This window comes from Notothenia rossii (genome assembly GCF_949606895.1).
Source record: "Notothenia rossii genome assembly, chromosome: 7".
Classification (NCBI taxonomy): domain Eukaryota; kingdom Metazoa; phylum Chordata; class Actinopteri; order Perciformes; family Nototheniidae; genus Notothenia; species Notothenia rossii.
Genome location: NC_136905.1, coordinates 8,988,300 through 9,007,734, shown reverse-complemented (window position 1 = coordinate 9,007,734; position 19,435 = coordinate 8,988,300). Strand labels below are relative to the sequence as shown.

The 19,435-nt window shown below is 37.9% G+C and overlaps 2 protein-coding genes across 2 annotated transcripts; one reads left to right on the top strand and one right to left on the bottom strand.

Moving 5' to 3' along the window:
• Positions 1-1,069: 1,069 nt before the first annotated feature.
• LOC307047143 (cell adhesion molecule CEACAM5-like) lies at positions 1,070-12,026 on the bottom strand. Its single transcript, XM_079693886.1, has 10 exons — positions 11,882-12,026; positions 10,996-11,310; positions 10,430-10,708; positions 9,845-10,108; positions 7,485-7,757; positions 7,111-7,389; positions 6,268-6,373; positions 5,530-5,570; positions 5,393-5,433; positions 1,070-3,012 (listed from the first exon to the last, which is right to left on the bottom strand). The coding sequence occupies exons 1-10, from the start codon at positions 11,925-11,927 to the stop codon at positions 2,788-2,790; spliced, it is 1,869 nt and encodes a 622-aa protein (XP_079550012.1). The 5' UTR covers positions 11,928-12,026; the 3' UTR covers positions 1,070-2,787.
• A 3,106-nt stretch (positions 12,027-15,132) lies between these two features.
• Positions 15,133-19,208, top strand: LOC307047146 (cell adhesion molecule CEACAM5-like). Its single transcript, XM_079693891.1, has 8 exons — positions 15,133-15,408; positions 15,732-15,995; positions 16,684-16,956; positions 17,049-17,321; positions 17,658-17,748; positions 17,848-17,915; positions 17,989-18,067; positions 18,244-19,208. Exons 1-7 carry the CDS (start codon positions 15,147-15,149, stop codon positions 18,036-18,038), a joined length of 1,281 nt encoding a protein of 426 aa, XP_079550017.1. The 5' UTR covers positions 15,133-15,146; the 3' UTR covers positions 18,039-18,067; positions 18,244-19,208.
• Positions 19,209-19,435: the final 227 nt, after the last annotated feature.

The following is a 19,435-nucleotide window of genomic DNA, read 5'->3' as shown; positions in this document are numbered from 1 at the left end:
GTCCTCTGGCACTTGCGGGCCGCCGAGGGGTGGCGGTGTTTGGGGCAACGAAGACGGTTGCGGCTGCTCCGCCTCCGTGGGCGAGGCGGGCAAAGCCGGCGTGTCGGGCGTTAGTGTCCACGACAGTGTAACGTATGACCCCATGATCTGAACTGTTATTACCTGCAGTAGATGCAGACAGTGTTACTGCTGGCGATAAGGGCTGGTTGTTTCAGACATTTTCTGATGTCCATCACTGACTGCTGTGTAAGCACCTTGCAGATGACGAACTCGCAGCGGCATGGGTCACGCACACCTGACATATTAAGGTTACTTACCGTTTAAATTGACCAAATAAATGCAGCAGACAATGTTATTTAACCACAATTACAATTTATTTTATTTCAAATATATTCTTCTTCTTATTGTTATTACTACTATTATTATTATTATTATATGTAATATTTTTCACTTCTTTTTATTTTTTTTCACTTTTCATTTTTCAAATGAGGGTGCATAACGACTCAACTGAGGGTGCAATGCACCCACATGCGCCCCCGTAGAACCGGGCCTGCTGCTCACTCGCTGATTGAAGTCAATGCAAAGCGTGTCTCTTGTGCCGATTCCTCTGTTTTTAAGACTTTTCACTGCCATGTGATTCATGATAAACTGGTAGTTCGGGAGCAACTTTGGGTCAAAATTGGTCATGTGAATAAATTGCCCTAATTCTTTTTGTAAACAGGCTGAGGTTTCCAGATGTATCACAAGCGTTAAGATTGACAGCCCTAAAAAACATCATATTATGGTTATATAAAAAAAGAATATCGTAGTTGCATTATCAGACATAATCATTGCAATAATTATTTTTCCAAATCTTTCAACCCTTCTGTATTTAATAAAACAGATGTAATCAATACTTTTATAACAATTCAATGACAATAGGAGAACTTTGCAAAAAAGGTCGCTCCTTATGGATCTACTGAGAATTATTACCCAAATCTACCATTCCCCTCAGGGCTTTAGTGAGTTTCAGCTCACTGATTAGTGTCCAATCAATGATATAGTGTCTTCAGAAATAAAAGTAACACTCTTGATGGATCAAATAATCATTTTATTTGTCAAATAAATCATACAGTACAGTAAGTCCTTGTTTATGGCATTACCATATGTTATGCCAACACCAAACATACATTGGTGACTTCAATGGGAACCACCATATCAACCAGTCTGTTCTTTTCTATTAACACATGTAAATGAAATGTATTTAGGGCCTGAGATAATGTGAAAATCCATACATACTGAATATTTCTAAAAAACAAAACACATTGATTTGTTACAAACTTAGAATTGTTTCTTTTAAATGACATATTTACATAAATAATGTATCTATAGACTAAATACAAGAGAAAAAGCTCCTGGGAATCATCTTAGATTACTGAATTATCACAAAACACTTAAATAACATTGTTGCAGATGTGGGAAAATTGAGTTGCTGCATTTAAAATATGTGCAAATTTAACACAAAACTGTTACTCAGCATTTATCATCACATTTTACAGTAGATTAAATAATGAAACAGAGCAAAGCGAAATAAGAATACAGAACAGGTGATGTTGAAATGCATAATTTCCAGGTGGGTTATTTGTTAACAACAGTTTGGCACTTGCATTCATCAGAATGGACCTGGAATACTGGAGTGAAATAGAAAGTCTTGTGCATTGAGTTGGATAAACTGCAGTGAAACAGACTACTTTGATGTCTTCTGATTATTGTTTTGGAAACTATCGCGAAACAGAACATACTATGATTTGCATTGAGTTGAGGAAACCGAGTCTGCAGCAATGCAAATGTGCATCTATTTTCTACTAGTGCAATGTTTCACTTCCTGTTTAACTTCCCTTTTGGCTGCAGGCCTTCTCGGGGAAACATGCTGACAGATTTACAGTAGCACCTTATCATTTTATCACACAGCAACTTTTATTGACATTTACTCTCAATCTTTTCCTGAATTGCCCTTATCATCGATTGCGGGAATTATTGGCACATTTCTTAAAAAGCTAGTTTCCGCATGTCTGTTGGAGGCAGACTTACAGTAAGGCACTTGTTGTACATAAAGATATCCGTCATTAACCTTGCAGGTAGAGCTTAAACTATCAAATTACATTTCTTGCGTGGTTCAAGTGGAACTGGAGAACAAGCTGTATCTTGTTTTCGTTGATGGCTTTTTGGATTGTTGTGGCTTCACACCTCCCCTATGTGGCATTATAAAGTTAAACTTCATCTTCATGAAATTAAACTACAATGATTAATCTCTATATTGATCTTTCAATTAGTCCTTTGGATCAACACATTTACTTAATCTTTCCGCCATAACAATGTCATTATAGTTCACAAATGACAGATTAAAGAGAATCAATGTAAAATAAACATAAAATGTATATGATCACTGAATATGCATAAGGAGTCCAACATGGCACCACACCGGTATCAAACATTATGCTAAAGCTAACACCAGAGTAGCACATAGTACATTTCCACTCATCTATGGCACTTTTAATGAACTGTACACAAGAAAGCTATTGTTATGATTGCGAGCTAGTGGGCCAACATTGTGCAGTCTGACCTCAGTCACGGCAACAACTGTCACAAACTGGTTGATCATTAACCCCGGCTAAAGTGCTTTGGAGAAGCTAACTCAAGGCAAATGAGTCCTCCATAAAAAAAAGAAAACTGAGAGGGAAGTGAAGGTTTCTCATGTTAGCTGCTTCCAGTGAGACCCCCCCACATGATCCATTTCATCTAGTGTGGTCAATTCTTGCGAACTTGAGCGTAGAGTTCGGCGGTGTCAGGCTGAGGAGCCGGCCTCTTGTTGCGCTGTAGGTGAACATCGTAGGTTGGGAGAGAGGACGCAGCAGCACGAGGATTGTTGTTCACTCTGACCTCAGCGTAGTCTGATGGTTTATTCTGGTCTCCCATCTGGACTGTCCCCCCGTTATTCTTTTTGGCATAACGGACATCTGCGTAGTGCATCTCCTAGGAGAAATAAAAAGAAAGGAAATTCATGTGAGATTACATTTACAGTTACATTGGATTGAATCATACCTCAGTGGTAGGCCTCAGCATGTTATCATCAATTATCAACTCTCTCCAGCTCTAGACTTAAAGAGCAACTTGCAGTTTTTTTTTTTACTAGATTTATAATCAACCTTGCCTGAAAATTGCAATAAAAAAAGTTAATGCAGGATTTGATATGTTTTGCGAGACATAAGGGCAGGAATTCAGAGGGAAAGGAGCCGTTTTGAGCTCTGCTACTAAAAACTGCTTTTTTTAACGTCATACGTCAAACGCGTCATATTACGTCACATGGGGGAGCAACTTTCTCGGACTCGTTCTCTGCCCAATCCGCGGTAGCAGTTTGTAGTTGGTTTGAGCGGTTGTGATTTAGTGAGCTGGTATTTTTTCGGTAATTTTACATTGCATTTCACCATTTGTAATCATGGTGAGCTTGAGTTTGTGCAGGTTGCACAAACTCCAGCCTGTCAGGAGATCGAGTCCACAGTTTCCCTCACGGGAAAAGGACCGGAGCTAGCTTTCGTTCCTGGTTGCGTTCACATACTCTCCACAGCTGAGGCCTATCAAACAAAATGTTTATCAGGAAACCGTATTACATCTCTCTCCCCCCCCTTCGCTGCTCTCTCTCTCTCCCCCATTCGTTCCTCTCTCTCTCTCCCCCCCTTCACTCCTCTCTCTCTCCCCTCCGGTACACAGCACACGTAGTGTGGAGTTGCATTAGGTAACGCGAGATACGGCTGATAATTGCGCATTAGTTTCTGTTATGGATCAGTATCAACTGTCAGGGTTTGAGTTTTGTTGTGTCTAGTTGTCGGGTTATTTTGCTGTTCTGTTCTCCCTGTCATGTTTTCCTCCTTGTTTCTTGTCTGGTCCTTCTCCCTGTGTTTTCCTCCCTGTCGTTAGTTTCCCTGGTGTGTCTAGTTGTCTGATTGTGTTCACTTGTGGCCCTTGTATTTCTCCTCCCCGGCCCGGCTGTTTCTCGTCTCGTGATTACCCCTCCCTGTATTTAGTCTTGTCTCTTCCTGTGTTCGGTGTTGGTTCATTGTTTGTTTTTCCCGTCACTCTCCATGTCAGTCATCGTCAGCTTTTTGTATTATATCTTCCTTGTGCTTCCTTTGTGTTTTTGCCATGTTTTTGCCGTCAGCTTTTACAATAAAGCTTGTTTTTGTTTTCTAGACCAACTTACTTTTTTTTGTAGTCTGCTTTTGGGTCCTACCTTTCCCAAACTGTAACATCAACAGTCCTGCCAGTAACGTTACTATATTATCAATACTACTTTAGTTATAGCCTGATATATGATAGCTAACTTTACAATGTTGTGATGTGACGTTAGCTAACATTAACTGTAGCTAACGCCGGTCACTCACCAAGACAGCTGCCCAGTTCTCCACTGGTTCTCCTCACACCACAGCTCAATTTCTCTCCGATGGCCGTTATTTCTTCTAATCCTTGGCTGCTCCTGGTCTCTTGGACGCCTAGCAGGCTCATAATTATAAGGTTGTGGTCCGTCATATGCATACGAATATACATTTTCAACCTCTTCTGTGTCAAAGCATTGTGAACCATGTTTATTAATACGTTAGACCGGCCGCTCTCCCTCATGTGACGTCACACGCGGGTGGTCTTTTTTTATGCGGAAGTAAAAATGTCTTACGAAAACGACGCCAGATGTCATTGTAGTGTATATTTATGTATATATTTTTAGAAAATCTAGTGTATACATAATTTTCCTACACATGTATTCACTGGGGTCTCTAACCTGCAAGTTGCTCTTTAAGCACCGGAGTACCACAAGGTTCAATACTTGGTCCGCTTCTTTTTACCTTATATATTATTGACCTGCCATCTGTCTGTCCTGATGTGGAAACACAGCTATATGCCGATGACACCGTGATATGTGCATGCCGATACAAATCAGAAGGCTGCTGCTAAACTGACCTGTATCTACTTGTCTCTCATCCTTTTTTTTATAACTATTGCTGTTGATGTATTGTGATTTTCAAAAAGTGTCTATTATCATCTGGCCGGGGACAACAGCTGGAAGTTAGCAATGTTGGATAAAGCTGCCCCATTTACTGTTTTTGGTGACAGTTGATCAATGGGGAATGTCCACAACACTATAAACAAATAAACTAAACTAAACATCAAAAAAAGAAAAAAGGAGGTAATCATTAACAAGATAAGCTATCTCTATAATGTTGATGTAATGACACATATTCACTTCTTCTTCATTGTGTCAGCTTGATATCTCGTTCCAGGTTCAAAGTCTGATGTTGAGTACTGTGTTTACAACATCTCTTAATAACCAGCAGAGCATGTAAACGACTCTGATGACTTTTACCTGACTTCTTGTGAACGCCCCGTTGTCCTGGCCTTCAACTCCTTTAAAGCGTGAGAAATAAACAAAGCTTAGAATAACTCAATGAAGGACAAATACATCTATGAATAACAAACTCATGTTACACGTAATAGACTTACCCGTTCTGGTGTTTCCAGCAGAACCTTCTTTCTTTTGTTTTCTGTTTAGAGAGATCATTAGTCATTAGTCTCTACAACACAATAATGATACAAGCAGCAATATATCTAGTTATTGGTATTTCATACATGATAGAAAAAGTAGTTATTTCTTCATAAGAGCTGCAACTTTAATTTGATCTGCATATATAGTCCTGAAAGTATTTGTTACGAATGATTTACAAGCATATACTTTCAAACAGTAATACAGAACTCTATAAGAGTCTCCCCATACTTTAACTCACGGTGGTGAATCATATATTCCATCACAGTTAAATATATACCTTGCAGAAACTAAATGTTAAACTTTGAAGTTGTACAGTGTTGAGGTGCGGCTCCATTGTGACACAGACCAGTCATAACTAAAGGGCTTAGGAACATATGGAGAATATATAATAAGAGCAGGCCCTTTGTTGAACATCAAGCTTTTGTAGGTTGAGTAAACAAGGTTGTTACACACAATGTCTACACCAGGGATCACCAACTACATTTGTCCAAGGGCCAAAAACACCATTCTGGCTCCACATGTTCTGTCTGATATCTTCCAATGTACTGATCCTGAATCATCTTCCTGCTTGGTTTTTGAGTCAAGCTTTTGGGTCTAAACTTGGAGATACTGAGCCATCACCTTTCCCATACTTGTAATTGAGTATTACTATGAAAATAGATGTATGTTATATACTTAAGATATTTTCCACTTACTTTTTGTAATAAAGGAAGTACCACACAATAGCAGCTACAACACCGAGGACGACTAAAACTCCAATTACTATTCCAGCGATGCAACCACCGGAGCAGCCTGATGGGCCTTGAATAAAACAGGAGAAAAAGAACATTATTTTAACATCACTCTGTAAACAGGAACTGTCTCATTATCTCAAAATGCCTGTGGATAAAAAGCATATCATATTTCTCCCAATATGATATTTAATAGCGAGTTATAAAAACCTATAAAATGATTCTGTTAAGAATTGTATATGTTGTTTAAAATGCATTTTAAATTACCATAAGCCCTCAAGTCCAGGCACATTTTCTTCTACAGACCCTGTTCTATCGATGGCATTAAGGTATAAAAGCACATAAACACAGTTAAAGCGCATTAGCAGAGTGAAAAGACCAAAGAAATAGAGACATCACAAGAAAAGCACTTGCACAAGCGCGGACACACTTTACTGCAAGGACAATTAGAAAAGGAAAACACATAACAACAATTAAAATAATGAGAGCATGTCTGATTGTTTGATTTGATTTATAGATTTAAAAAAAGAGTTGATGTTATGTTCCTTCGATCTTAAGGTACGTGCTGCCAGTTAGAATAGTAGTTATACTTTTACTGAAAGGTATTTTAGAATCCCCCTCTGCTAGTCCTTCAAATTAACGAGATTTTATTTTTTTTATTTTGTTTTTTAAACACATGTAAATTATCTGCACATTGATCATGTTTTCTTTGTTTAAAATAATCAAAATTAATGACATAAATTTGACTTTTATTACATTTTTAGAGCCTGCTTACATATGTTCTTACTGACATTAATGTGCTCCTACCTGGCTCTGGCTCTGGCTCTGGCTCATGTGTTACGGTCAGTTCATGGACCGCTGATGATTTTCTCCTGGTTATATCATTAATCGCTTCACAGGAGTAGTTGCCACTGTCAGATAATTCAGTGTTGTTTTTATAAAACACAGCAGAAGTGTGTATCTCTGTCCCATTCAGGATCCAGGTGTATTTGGCAGTTGGTACAGATGCGGCCGAGCAGGTTAATTTAAATGCGCCTCCAACATGTATCTGACTTGGACCTGTGATTTGAACTGTTTCTGGTCCGTCTGGAAAACAGATATTTGGAAGAATTTATTGTTCAAGTGGACTCAATAATCTAAACTCATCATTGTGAACAGTAGAGTTATAGTTTATTACCTACAGTTAACAATCATGGAGTACTTTGCTTCCTCGCTGCCGAAGGGGTTGCTGATAATACAGGAATAATCTCCTGTGTCGTCTTTACTCAGACTGCTAAAAGACAGCTCTCTGTTGTTGTTGGTGAGGGTCATGTTTACAGTCAGAGTCAGATCTAAGCCTCCCTTTCTCCACTCTCTGGTAAAGACAGAGCCAGCAGCGTCACAGATTAATCTGAAAGGGTTCCCCTCAATCGGCAGGTTTGATGGAGATGTGACAGAAGCGCCTGATACTTTCTCTGTGGGGCAAAAGATCAGGTGAAAGATATAAAAGCAGGAACAAAAGAAGCTGATTTAATGCCTGAGTTATAAATATAAAGGAACAGTTTATTTTTGGAAGATGCAAACATTTTACTACTTCTCCCTTAATAATCTATACTGTATAACATGCTGAGTGTCTGACTGCCCTCAGTTTTTTTTTTAATGCACTGTGTTGGTCAACTTATAGCTCAGAAATATCATCTATACAAGAAGAACATATCATCACGTGTTATTAGAAAGATAGTGTGTTAATTAACACACTGAATAACAGAGAGAAAACTGATTATTGTACGATTTCTTTGACAACTGAATCAAAACAGTGGGAGTTTAAGGAACTCTACTTTTTCAGGTAAAGAATTTATTGAAATGATTTAACTGTTGTTAAAGCATTAAATTCCTACTATTGTGAGTATTTGAGACTAATATAGAGAATCCATCAATAAAACATAGTGATGCATCATCATATGCTCAATATGTTCTGCATGTGTTCCTAAAGGTTTGTTAAGTTAAACAAAGGTTTTATTTTTCTGCCTTTTTTTAACTGATATTTTATATTAAGGACAATTGATTTGAATACACCTTTCTTATCACACTCATATACGTTAAACTTCTCAATGCAAACGTACCCAGTACAGAAACAACTGAAGGCTGAGACATTTCATATCTCAGAGTCTTGTTGTTGAAGGCCTGACAGCTTTAGTTCCCACTCTGACTGATCTTAACGTTCATCAGACTGAGATCTGATCCAGTATCAGACAGCAGGGATTCATTCAGAAACCACTTAAATACAGCAGAAGGTCTGGAGTCAGCTGAGCACATCAGGCTGATGTCTAACCCGTTCTCATAATATGTTTGTGGCTGAGATATTGTCAAATGCGTTTTTTCTGGACCATCTATTTGGTATATGGGGAGTAAAGACATTCATTAAATAATGCTGGCAGCTTAAAGACAATGTTACGGGACAGCTTAGCTCAGTGTGAAGCCTCATAATACCATCAACTTTGAAGCAATGTGCAGAATAACATGTATGCACATACTGTTGGAGTAACTCACAGTAGATGGAGAGGTTTAGTGGATCACTGGTTCCCTCACTGACAGGATTAAACACCTGACACCTGAATGGTCCCTTATCATAGCGCGTCACATTAATTATAGTTAAAGTGGAGTTTCCATCAGTGATCTGAACTCTGTCACTTCCTGTAACCTCAGAGCTGCTGTTCAGCCAGAGGAAAGAGAGAGAGGATCCAGAGGAGGAGCAGGACAGACTGACGGAGCTGAACTCCACCAGCTCTGTTGGTTCTGAAGTTACCGTTACATTGGAAACAAGTGCTGTGGGTGGAAAACACAGGGGGTTTACACTGACCAGCTTTCTTGCATAAGAAGTAGAGTAGTGGAGTGTTTTGAATGTTTAATTCTCCATGGTCAGTAATAATGGCGTTGAATATAAACATGTAAACATGGGAATGTTCAGTTACCTCTGATCCTGCAGTTATTCTTATTTTATACTTTACAGTTTTTACTGATGGTCTTTTACCAGTACATTTGTCTAACAACGTTGATGCATAGATTATCAGTAAAGCTGGTCACCAGATTATTAAGCATGTTTAAATATGTTATCTTATCCTGATGTTGCAAAGTGTCGGCTGACCTTACAGGATATCTTGTCCAATTAGCCACAGCAACATTTACCTTGGTTATACAACAATTCAAGTTTTTGTCATAATACTCACTCTGAATGGCAATTTTATAATTTTTCTATCACTGAAAAACTTTTTGGAGATTTGAAAGGTGATTTCTGTTAACAGAATATTTTCTGCCATATTGTTATATCAATGTGTTTCACTATGATTGTCCTGCACTGTGTGTATTAGTTGTATCTGCTAGCCACATCTTTGCTGTGCTGCTGCTCTCTCCAGGAAGTATCTTTGTGCGACTTCATACATTATTATTCTCAGCCTCAGTTGTCCTTGTACAAGCAAATATTGCAGCACTCTCAAAAGTGGATGTGCATTGCATCTGATACTATAGTCACAAGTACACCCCTTTTATGTATTTTCAAACTTACCCAGTACAGAGATGGATGCAGGCGTAGACGTCTCATATCTCAGAGTCTTGTCGTTGAAGGCCTGACAGCTGTAGTTTCCACTTTGACTGATCTGAACTTTCATCAGTTTGTGTTCTGGTCCATCAGACAGCATGCTACCATTCAGAAACCACGTGAACTGGGCAGGAGGTCTGGAGTCAGCTGAGCAGGACAGGACGATGTCTGATCCTTCCTGATGGTGTTCTTTTTTCGGAGATATTGTCAAAATAGTATTTTCTGGGCCATCTGAATTTAGGGTTAATACAAAAGCAATAAGTCAGTATTCAAAACTGCATTATTATAGATATACAAGGATCTTCCATTACATAGCAAGCATGCAATGAGCAGTTTCTATATATAGGTGTCCCGTTTACAATTATTTAGTTTGAACTGTGCTGTAGTGTGCAGGGAGGATGTGCTGGATTCAAATAGGAGGGGAAAATGTGTTTTAATATTTTATAAACCCATGCGTGAACAAAAAGACAACAGAAAAAACTGACAATTATCTAAACTCTGTTTGCATTCAGATCTTATATGGTAAATATACTGAGCAGGTTCGTTGCTCACAGTAGATGGTGAGGGTTAGTGGATCACTGGTTCCCTCACTGACAGGATTAGATACACGACACCTGAATGGTCCCTGGTCGCAACGGGTCACATTAACTATAGTTAAAGTGGAGTTTCCATCAGTGATCTGAACTCTGTCACTTCCTGTAACCTCAGAGCTGCTGTTCAGCCAGAGGAAAGAGAGATGGGATCCAGAGGAGGAGCAGGACAGACTGACGGAGCTGTTGAACTCCACCAGCTCTGTGCTGCTGGAGGTTAACGTTACATTGGAGACTGGCTCTGTGGGTGAAACACAAATAAAACATTTTATAAAGTTAGAGTAGAAAATAAATACTGAAGTGGCTGGGAGTGAGTCTCATGTTTAAGGTGAGATATTGATTATTAATGGCTCCACATTGAAAGTTTATACATGTTCATTCCACATAAAAAGAAAATGTGTCTACATTTTTATTTGATAATGGGTGTGCAAAGAATTAAAAGCCTTGTATCATTGTTTACTTGATCAATCGCTACGCCAAACCTTTATTGAGCATAGAAAGATATGCAACATGTGAAACTTCTCTCACCGTATACTTTCAGTGTTGTGGTCCCTGGCATTGCTAGTCCTTCAGGTGGGAAAATGTTAACTGAATATTCTCCACTGTCATTTAGAGCCAGGTTCCTGAGCTCCAGAGATGCAGTAGACATGAAGAAGGTGATCCTGCCTTCATACTCTGGTGCAGTGTAGTTTTTAGCATTCCAAGTAAATATATTTTTAGAACCAAAATTCCAGTTCACTATTTGAAAAGTTGTTCCTGGAGTCAGTGTTGTGGTGAACATCACTTTCCCTCCCACAGCTGCATTTAGACCGTCTGGCAACAATCCAGCTCCTTCAGTTGAACCTGGAGAGAGACAGTTAGAGGTAACTGCAAAATAAGCCCTGGGACAAAATCCTTCATAACAAACCAAAACAGAAACACAGAATAATTCATTCCATAATGCTGTACAGTAGCATCAATATTTAGCTGTTTATAACAATTTACAATAAATGTGGATGCTTGTAAATCTTAAGCATTTCAAAAAGATCAAACTGTTGCCTAGTAGAATTCAATATAGGAATGAATTCTACACTGAGATCAAATTAGCAAGATACCGTTGTGCTATGTAAAAGCAACAATAGATCAAGATTTTGATTATTTTCACTATATATTTATACATGTCAGAAAATAGACATCTTGATATTTCCTCAATCACATGGCAAAGGTCTTTGTTTGAGCAATTAACTTGTATCAGTCCTGCTTTTGGTCTGCTAACTGCTGCTTTTGAGTCAAATTTAATACAAATTAGATCTCCCAATTATTAGCTAAACTCCTTTCCAAAAACCTTAAAACAATTCAGCATTATTATAAAGTATAGGAAGTCATAAACGTAACAGCAGAAGATGGAAACACTTTTAAAGACCAAGATTCTCACCTGTGAAAGCCAGAGAGACTATCCATAATAAAGTTAAAATATCCATTGTTGGAACTCTGTCAGATATCAAATGCAGAGGAAATGTCAGCCATCAAACTTTGACTGTCCTGATAAATGTGAGCCTCTTGCCGCTCTCAACATATCAGTGAGTAAATGCAGAACTACCTTCGTGTTGAGGTACAAAGTTTCTGCATAATGAGTTCAACCCACTGAAGCTTCAGACATGTCCTAAAGCTGCAAGACATCGTCCTCTAGTGGTGTAAATATGTTTGCATGCCATATTGATGGTTGATAAAGAGACGTGAATACTACTGTGGTATTAATAATCAGACAAAAGCTGATTTACATGCTTTTTTTTACCATGCCTATGCCTATTTACTTTAGGCAAAACTTTGTACATAATCAATTACGGCATATATTTTTTATCAATAATAATATGCATGAAAGAAACCAAGTAGTTGGTATACTGTAGATCTATACATTTAGCTTTTAGACCAAAGAAAACTTGAAGTGATATAACAGCAATTCCATATGTGTTACGGCTGGACGGCGAGATATATATAGGACCCAAATGCAGCAACCCGTTGGTTGAATCAAACTCCTTTATTTATGGGAAAGGCCAGGCAAACAAAGTAAAGCAAGGCAAAACACAAACTCGCACGAACCAAAATCCATCCAACAACATCAAGAATCTCACAAAGACTAACAGAAAAAGCAGAACCTTAATGCACACAGGACTAATCAAACAAACAAGACACAGGTGAGGAGGGAGGAGAAAACACAGGGGCACAAGGTGAACACAATCGGTAATCAGGCAGGAGGGAACACAGAGAGAAGCAACAGATAAGACGAGGGGTGAACACTTTTCAAACTAAAACAGGAAAACAAAGTCAGATCTAGACAGGACAAAATCAAACAAGGGCTGCAGTCAAATAGTCCATTTAGCTTAGGAACCTTCCTAACCGAGTGAAATGACCCGGAAGTCCTTCAGTGGCAGCCATGATAAGTGCCGTTCGAATTCTCTAGATGATAGGAAAGGAGGTTTCAAACTTCCTTTATAACCTCCTTTAGCTTAGGAACCACTGGACCTCCCTAACCGAAAGGAGAGGAGAAAATGCTATGACGTCCGCTGACGCATCATAAACACGTTGGATAGTGAAAGTGCAGTCGGATTCTCTAAAGTACCGCAGTCTCTTCTCCTAAATCCTTTTGAATTCTCCTATCCACTATCCCTTAACCCTGTGACGTTTCACTCAGAGGTCAAGGAATAGACAATAGGGATAGATGATAGGGATAGACCTTAGTATCTTAGCCATAGTATCGTGACAACATGACAGTCATGGCAAACTACTGTACAGTGAATATTGTTCCCATTTACAGATCATTATAATAAATATACAGGGCATGTATAATATTTCCATTTGATTTAGTAGTCCGGGCATAAAAAAACAAGAGCCTTGGTTTTAAACATTCATGCTGTAAAAACACAAAAAATCTACCTTCTAAGTTTTTTCTCTCCAGAATTGTAAAATTTAAAAAAATACTTTTTATTTCTCAGCATTCTGACTTTTTCTCACAATTTAAAGAAATAAAGAAATCCCTTTTTTTCAGATAAAAAAAAAATGTTTGATTAAATTAAAGAAAGAAAAACAGGATGTTAAGCACATATCTGCATAAATAAATACATAAATATGTTTTATTTTCTGCTTGCTTTTTATGTGTATTTGCATTTAAGAATTCTGTATTGGAGAAGATATTGAGTCTGTGAAATTATAATTTAAAAAAGTGGCAACAAATTCAGAATAATCTAAACAATACATTTCAATTTAATTTTGTTTCAAATATTAATATTCTAGATCATAAAACATTAGACAGGATAAATGAAAAGATAGACCTGCATGTTGCGCAATAGATCAGTGAAGAAATGGTCCAATCTGACCCTTTTCATGGCAACATGCTAACAGTTTAGATGTTTGACACATTTGGTCATGATTCAACAGCACCATGGTGTTATTTGGACATCATATTAATTAATTATAATGGACCTTTGAAAATATGCTTGTTGCATACCCTGTGAATGATCAACAGTATCGGTAGATAATCTTACAGGGGCATGGGAAAACCCCGCCTACACAGTACTTCCTTATTTTACCTTCATATATTGAAATCAGCATTCTTTAATCCGAAAGGCAAGATGAAGGAGTGTGATCTCTTTTCTATGATTTGATTATATTACAGAAAGAAATGGAAGTAGCTGTGATACATTTCATCGTCCTGGGAGTCCTCTCAGGTGAGCTCTTACCGTTTAATACTCTTCAGCAGCTAAAAGTGTTTGGTCATCAAAGTTTAACCATTAAATATTGGTCAGTCAGTTTCTCTCAGTTGACAGAAGTTTCCCTGTTGTTCAAATCTAATGTCTATAAGAGGTTTAGAACCCAAACCTGCTGTGAAACCTGGTTAGTAATGTATGTATGTTTGCAGTTTAAAAAAAATGTCAAAGCTCTAACAGAAATTGAAAACAGTCGTTGGGCTTATTGTACCCAGAGGAACTCGTTTTTAATTTTTCAGAGAGAACAGATATTATCTTATTTGCAGTTTGGTGTTTTGAATAGTTTCTACATTAGATCCATGTCTGTCTCTCTCCAGGTTCAACTGAAGGAGCTGGTTTGTTGCCAGACGGTCTGAATGCAGCTGTGGGAGGGAAAGGGATGTTCACCACAACACTAACTCCAGGAACAACTTTTCAATTAGTGAACTGGAATTTTGGTTCTAACAATATATTTACTTGGAATGCTAAAAACTACACTGCATCAGAGTATGAAGGCAGGATCACCTTCTTCATGTCTACTGCATCTCTGGAGCTCAGGAACCTGGCTCTAACTGACAGTGGAGATTATTCAGTTAACATTTTCCCACCTGAAGGACTAGCAAAGCCAGGGACCACAAGACTGGAAGTATATGGTGAGAGAAGTTTCACATGTTGAATATCTTTCTATGCTCTATAAAGGTTTGGCGTAGCGATTGATCAAGTAAACAATGATACAAGGCTTTTAATTCTTTGCACACCCATTATCAAATAAAAATGTAGACACATTTTCTTTTTATGTGGAATGAACATGTATAAACTTTCAATGTGGAGCCATTAATAATCAAAATATCATGTTAAACATGAGACTCACTCGCAGCAAATTCATTATTTATTTTCTACTCTAACTTTATAAAATGTTTTATTTGTGATTCACCCACAGAGCCAGTCTCCAATGTAATGGTAACCTCCAGCAGCACAGAGCTGGTGGAGTTCAACAGCTCCGTCAGTCTGTCCTGCTCCTCCTCTGGATCCTCTCTCTCTTTCCTCTGGCTGAACAGCAGCTCTGAGGTTACAGGAAGTGACAGAGTTCAGATCACTGATGGAGGATCCACTTTAACTATAGTTAATGTGACGCGCTACGACCAGGGACCATTTCAGTGTCGTGTATCTAATCCTGTCAGTGAGGGAACCAGTGCTCCAGTAGCCCTCACCATCTACTGTGAGTAACCAACCTGCATGCTCAGTTTATTTACCAAACAAGATCTAGTTGCAAAGACTTTGGATAATTGTCAGTTTCTTCTGTTGTATTTTTGTTCACGCTTGGGTTTATAAAATATTAAAAGATATGTTCCACTCCTATTTGAATCCATCACATCCTCCCTGCACACTACGGCACAGTCTGAACTAAATCATTGTAAACTGGACACTTATATTTAGAAACAGTTCATTGCATGCTTGCTATGTAATAGAAGTTCATTTTATTTGTATAATAATGCAGTTGTGAATACTGACTTATTGCTGTTCTATTTACCCTAAATTCAGATGGCCCAGAAAATACTATTTTGACAATATCTCCGCCAAAAGAGCACCATCAGGAAGGATCAGACATCAGCCTGTCCTGCTCAGCTGACTCCAGACCTCCTGCTCAGTTTAAGTGGTTTCTGAATGGTAGTGCGTTGTCTGATGGACCAGAGCTCCAACTGATGAACGTTCAGATCAGTCAAAGTGGAAGCTACAGCTGTCAGGCCTTCAACGACAAGACTCTGAGATATGAAACGTCTACGCCTGCATCCATCTCTGTACTGGGTAAGTTTGCATTGAGAGGTTTAATGCATATAGATGTGATAAGAAAGGTATACTCAAATCTCTTTTCCTTATAACATATCAGTTAAAAAAAGGAACCTTTGTTTAACTTAAAACAATAAACTCCTACTATTGTGAGTATTTTTAGACTAATATAGAAAATACAAGTACAATAAATCATACTTTTGCAAGATCATATGCTTGATATGTTCTGGATGTGTTTCCTACATTTTTAATAATAATAGTTGAATACATTTAAATATTTTTTATTTCTTTAATCTTTGAAACAATTACATTCGAACAAATGGAAAGATAAGTACCTGAACAAGTTTATTCCTTTAACTCCCACTGTTTTGATTCAGTTGTAAAAATAGATCCTACAATTAATGAAGCCGCTTTCTGCTTCTGTTAATCAGTGTGGAAACTGACTAAATATATTCCTAAGAATATAGATCTATATATATATGTATATAGTATAGAGGATATTTATGAGCGATAGGTTGTCCAAAACAGTGCATTTAAAAAAAACTGTTGGCAGTCAGACACTCAGCATGTTATCCATTCAGGGGGAAGTAGAAAAATGTTTGCATTTTATAAAAAGGAACTGTTCCTTTATATTTATAACTCAGGCATTAAATCAGCTTCTTTTGTTCCTGCTTTTATATCTTTCACCTGATCTTTTACTCCACAGAGAAAGTATCAGGCGCTTCTGTCACACCAACCTCAAACCGGCCGATTGAGGGGAACTCTTTCAGATTAATCTGTGACGCTGCTGGCTCTGTCTTTACCAGAGAGTGGAAAAAGGGAGGCTTGGATCTGACTCTGACTGTAAACATGACCCTCACCAACAACAACAGAGAGCTGTCTTTTAGCAGTCTGAGTAAAGACGACACCGGAGATTATTCCTGTATTATCAGCAACCCCCTCAGCAGCGAGGAAGCAAAGTACTCCATGATTGTTAACTGTAGGTAACAAACTATAACTCCACTGTTCACAATGATACGTTCAGATTATTGAGGAACAAGTTTTATATTCTTCCAAATATCTGTTTTCCAGATGGACCAGAAACAGTTCATATCACAGGTCCAAGTCAGATACATGATGGAGGCACATTTAATTTAATCTGCTCGGCTGCATCTGTACCAACTGCCAAATACACCTGGATGCCGAACACCGGGGCGATAGTTAATTCTGCTGTGTTTTATAAAAACAACACTGAACTATCTGACAGTGGCAACTACTACTGTGAAGCGAGGAATGATATAACCGGGAGAAAATCATCAGCGGTCCATGAACTGACCGTAACACAAGAGCCAGAGCCAGAGCCAGGTAGGAGCACATTAAAGTCAGGAAGAACATAATTATGTTAGCTCCAAAAAATTATTTTCATTATTATAAAACCGGCACCTCTATAATCAGAATTAAGGAACGTAACATCTCTCAAAATCTTAAACTCAAATCAAACAGGCTGTTCTAATCTGTAGAAGTGCTTATGATTTTATCTTTTTTAATTATCTGTGCCTGAGAGCTTTTGTTTGCACTTATGTACTTAAGTGCTTATTTGTGCCTTGTATCCACAGGGATGATGAGATGAAGAGGCAGTTCCCGTTTACAGAATGATTTAAAAGTCATGTTTTATCTCCTGTTTTATTTTACTACCACCAGGCTGTTCGGGTGGTTGCATCGCTGGAATAGTAATCGCTGTTTTAGTCGTCATTGGAGCTGTTGGTGGAGGGTACTACGTTTATAACACAAAGTAAGTTGAAACATCTAAACTGCAGTCTGTGTAATGAAAAGTAAAAGTTTGAATTGAGTTGATCTGTTTGCATGTCTGTATTTCATCATTGCTTTTTAGGAAACAACAACCAAGCAGTAACACAATCAGAAACAACAACAAAGCTGAACCACAATCTGATATTAGAGGTTAGTATTCATGTGATCAAATTGTACATATGTATTAAAAATAAGATGTAATAACACTTTTCTTTCCTCCTAGAACTAGAAGAGGCTGTGTATGAGAACACTTCAGCGATATACAAGAATTAATAGACTCAGCCACCTTCTTTGTGCTAAAGGTACGTTTTATGATGTATGTTTGTTCAAAGGTTTCTGTAGAAATATTTAACTTAGTTAATCTGAAGGAACCACTATAGAACCACATTATCAGACCACTCATTCTAACATACACTTGATCAAAGTTCAAACTCTTGCCATGAGTAACACTTCCCTCTTTTCACTTCTCGTCCAACAGGCCGTTCAGAGGAAGAAGAACTTCAAAACATAAAGACGAAGCGGCTCTGAAATGTTATCACATTACTATTTTAAAGGCTTTTTCTAATGTGTCAGCAAACACTACATTTACAGTGCAGTAGAACAATGAAATTCACATTTTAAAGGTCACCTATTTTGCAAAATCCACTTGTTCATGACATCAGCATGTGTCTCCTCTGTGTAAAGAGATTCTGAAAGTTTCAGGAACAAAGATTCTCTTTCTTTTTGTCCTGATCCATTTCTATAAAAACCTGTCTGAAAATGAGCTGATCAGATTTTGGCCACTTTATGATGTCATAACGATTTGTTGGCTTGTGTCACCATTAGCCAATCACCAACCAACGTAACCCTCCCCCCCCCCCCCCCACACATTATCACCTGAATCTCCTCCTAGAGCAGAGACATGTTCTGTATATATCTGAGACCTGTAATATATTGATGAAAAACAGTCAAATACGGGACCTTTAATGTAAACTAAACGACGCGGTGAAACTAGTTAGATAGATACTGTAAGTGTGTTCATGTTTAGTTTAATATCTGGTGTTAAGTCCACACTAACAAAAACATTGTTGCAGAAAATGACGTTTTAACTTTTTTACCTCATCAGTGATAAGCATTGTTTGTTGATGAAGTTGAGTGGAGAGGCTAACTGCTAAAATAGCTAACGCCATTGTAAAAACAGACAACACAATTTCTGTAAACTACGACAAGCTTCCTGAGAATCTGAGGTCCGCCCCAAACCTGGGTTCATTAAAATCACTTCAGCACTCCTTACAGCATTACGTGTATTTACAATTTTTCTGTTCAACTAATTTCTATCTCTTTTATGAATTGTCTTTTTGATCAATTTATTTTGTTTTATAATTGATTTCAGTTTTTGTAAAGCACTTTGAATTGCCTTTGTGTCTGAAATGTGCTATATAAATAAACTAACCTTATCTTAAAGCATTATGGTAAGTTGATGTTGAGAGCTATGCAACCTTACAACTAATGCAACATAACAACAGTGACATCGAGTGGTGGATCAGTCGACTACAACACAGAAACATTTCAATTTTTTCTGAATTTTAAATATGTCAGACAGGCTGGTATAAAACCTAATTCAAGTTTTTTTTAAAGGATGTAAGGACCAGTATGAATGAATAAATAAATGCATGAATGTTTCAGCTAAG

Bases quoted from the DNA above. Each gene is read 5' to 3' on its own strand.
- LOC307047146 (XM_079693891.1), top strand. From the start codon at position 15,147: ATGGTAACCTCCAGCAGCACAGAGCTGGTGGAGTTCAACAGCTCCGTC. The intron at 17,749-17,847 runs GTAAGTTGAAAC...ATTGCTTTTTAG, and splicing joins TACTACGTTTATAACACAAA to GAAACAACAACCAAGCAGTA. The intron at 17,916-17,988 runs GTTAGTATTCAT...CTTTCCTCCTAG, and splicing joins ACCACAATCTGATATTAGAG to AACTAGAAGAGGCTGTGTAT.
- LOC307047143 (XM_079693886.1), bottom strand. From the start codon at position 11,927: ATGGATATTTTAACTTTATTATGGATAGTCTCTCTGGCTTTCACAG. The intron at 6,374-7,110 runs GTAGGAGCACAT...GTTTTATTCAAG, and splicing joins AGAGCCAGAGCCAGAGCCAG to GCCCATCAGGCTGCTCCGGT. The intron at 5,571-6,267 runs GTAAGTGGAAAA...CTCTCTAAACAG, and splicing joins TACTTCCTTTATTACAAAAA to AAAACAAAAGAAAGAAGGTT.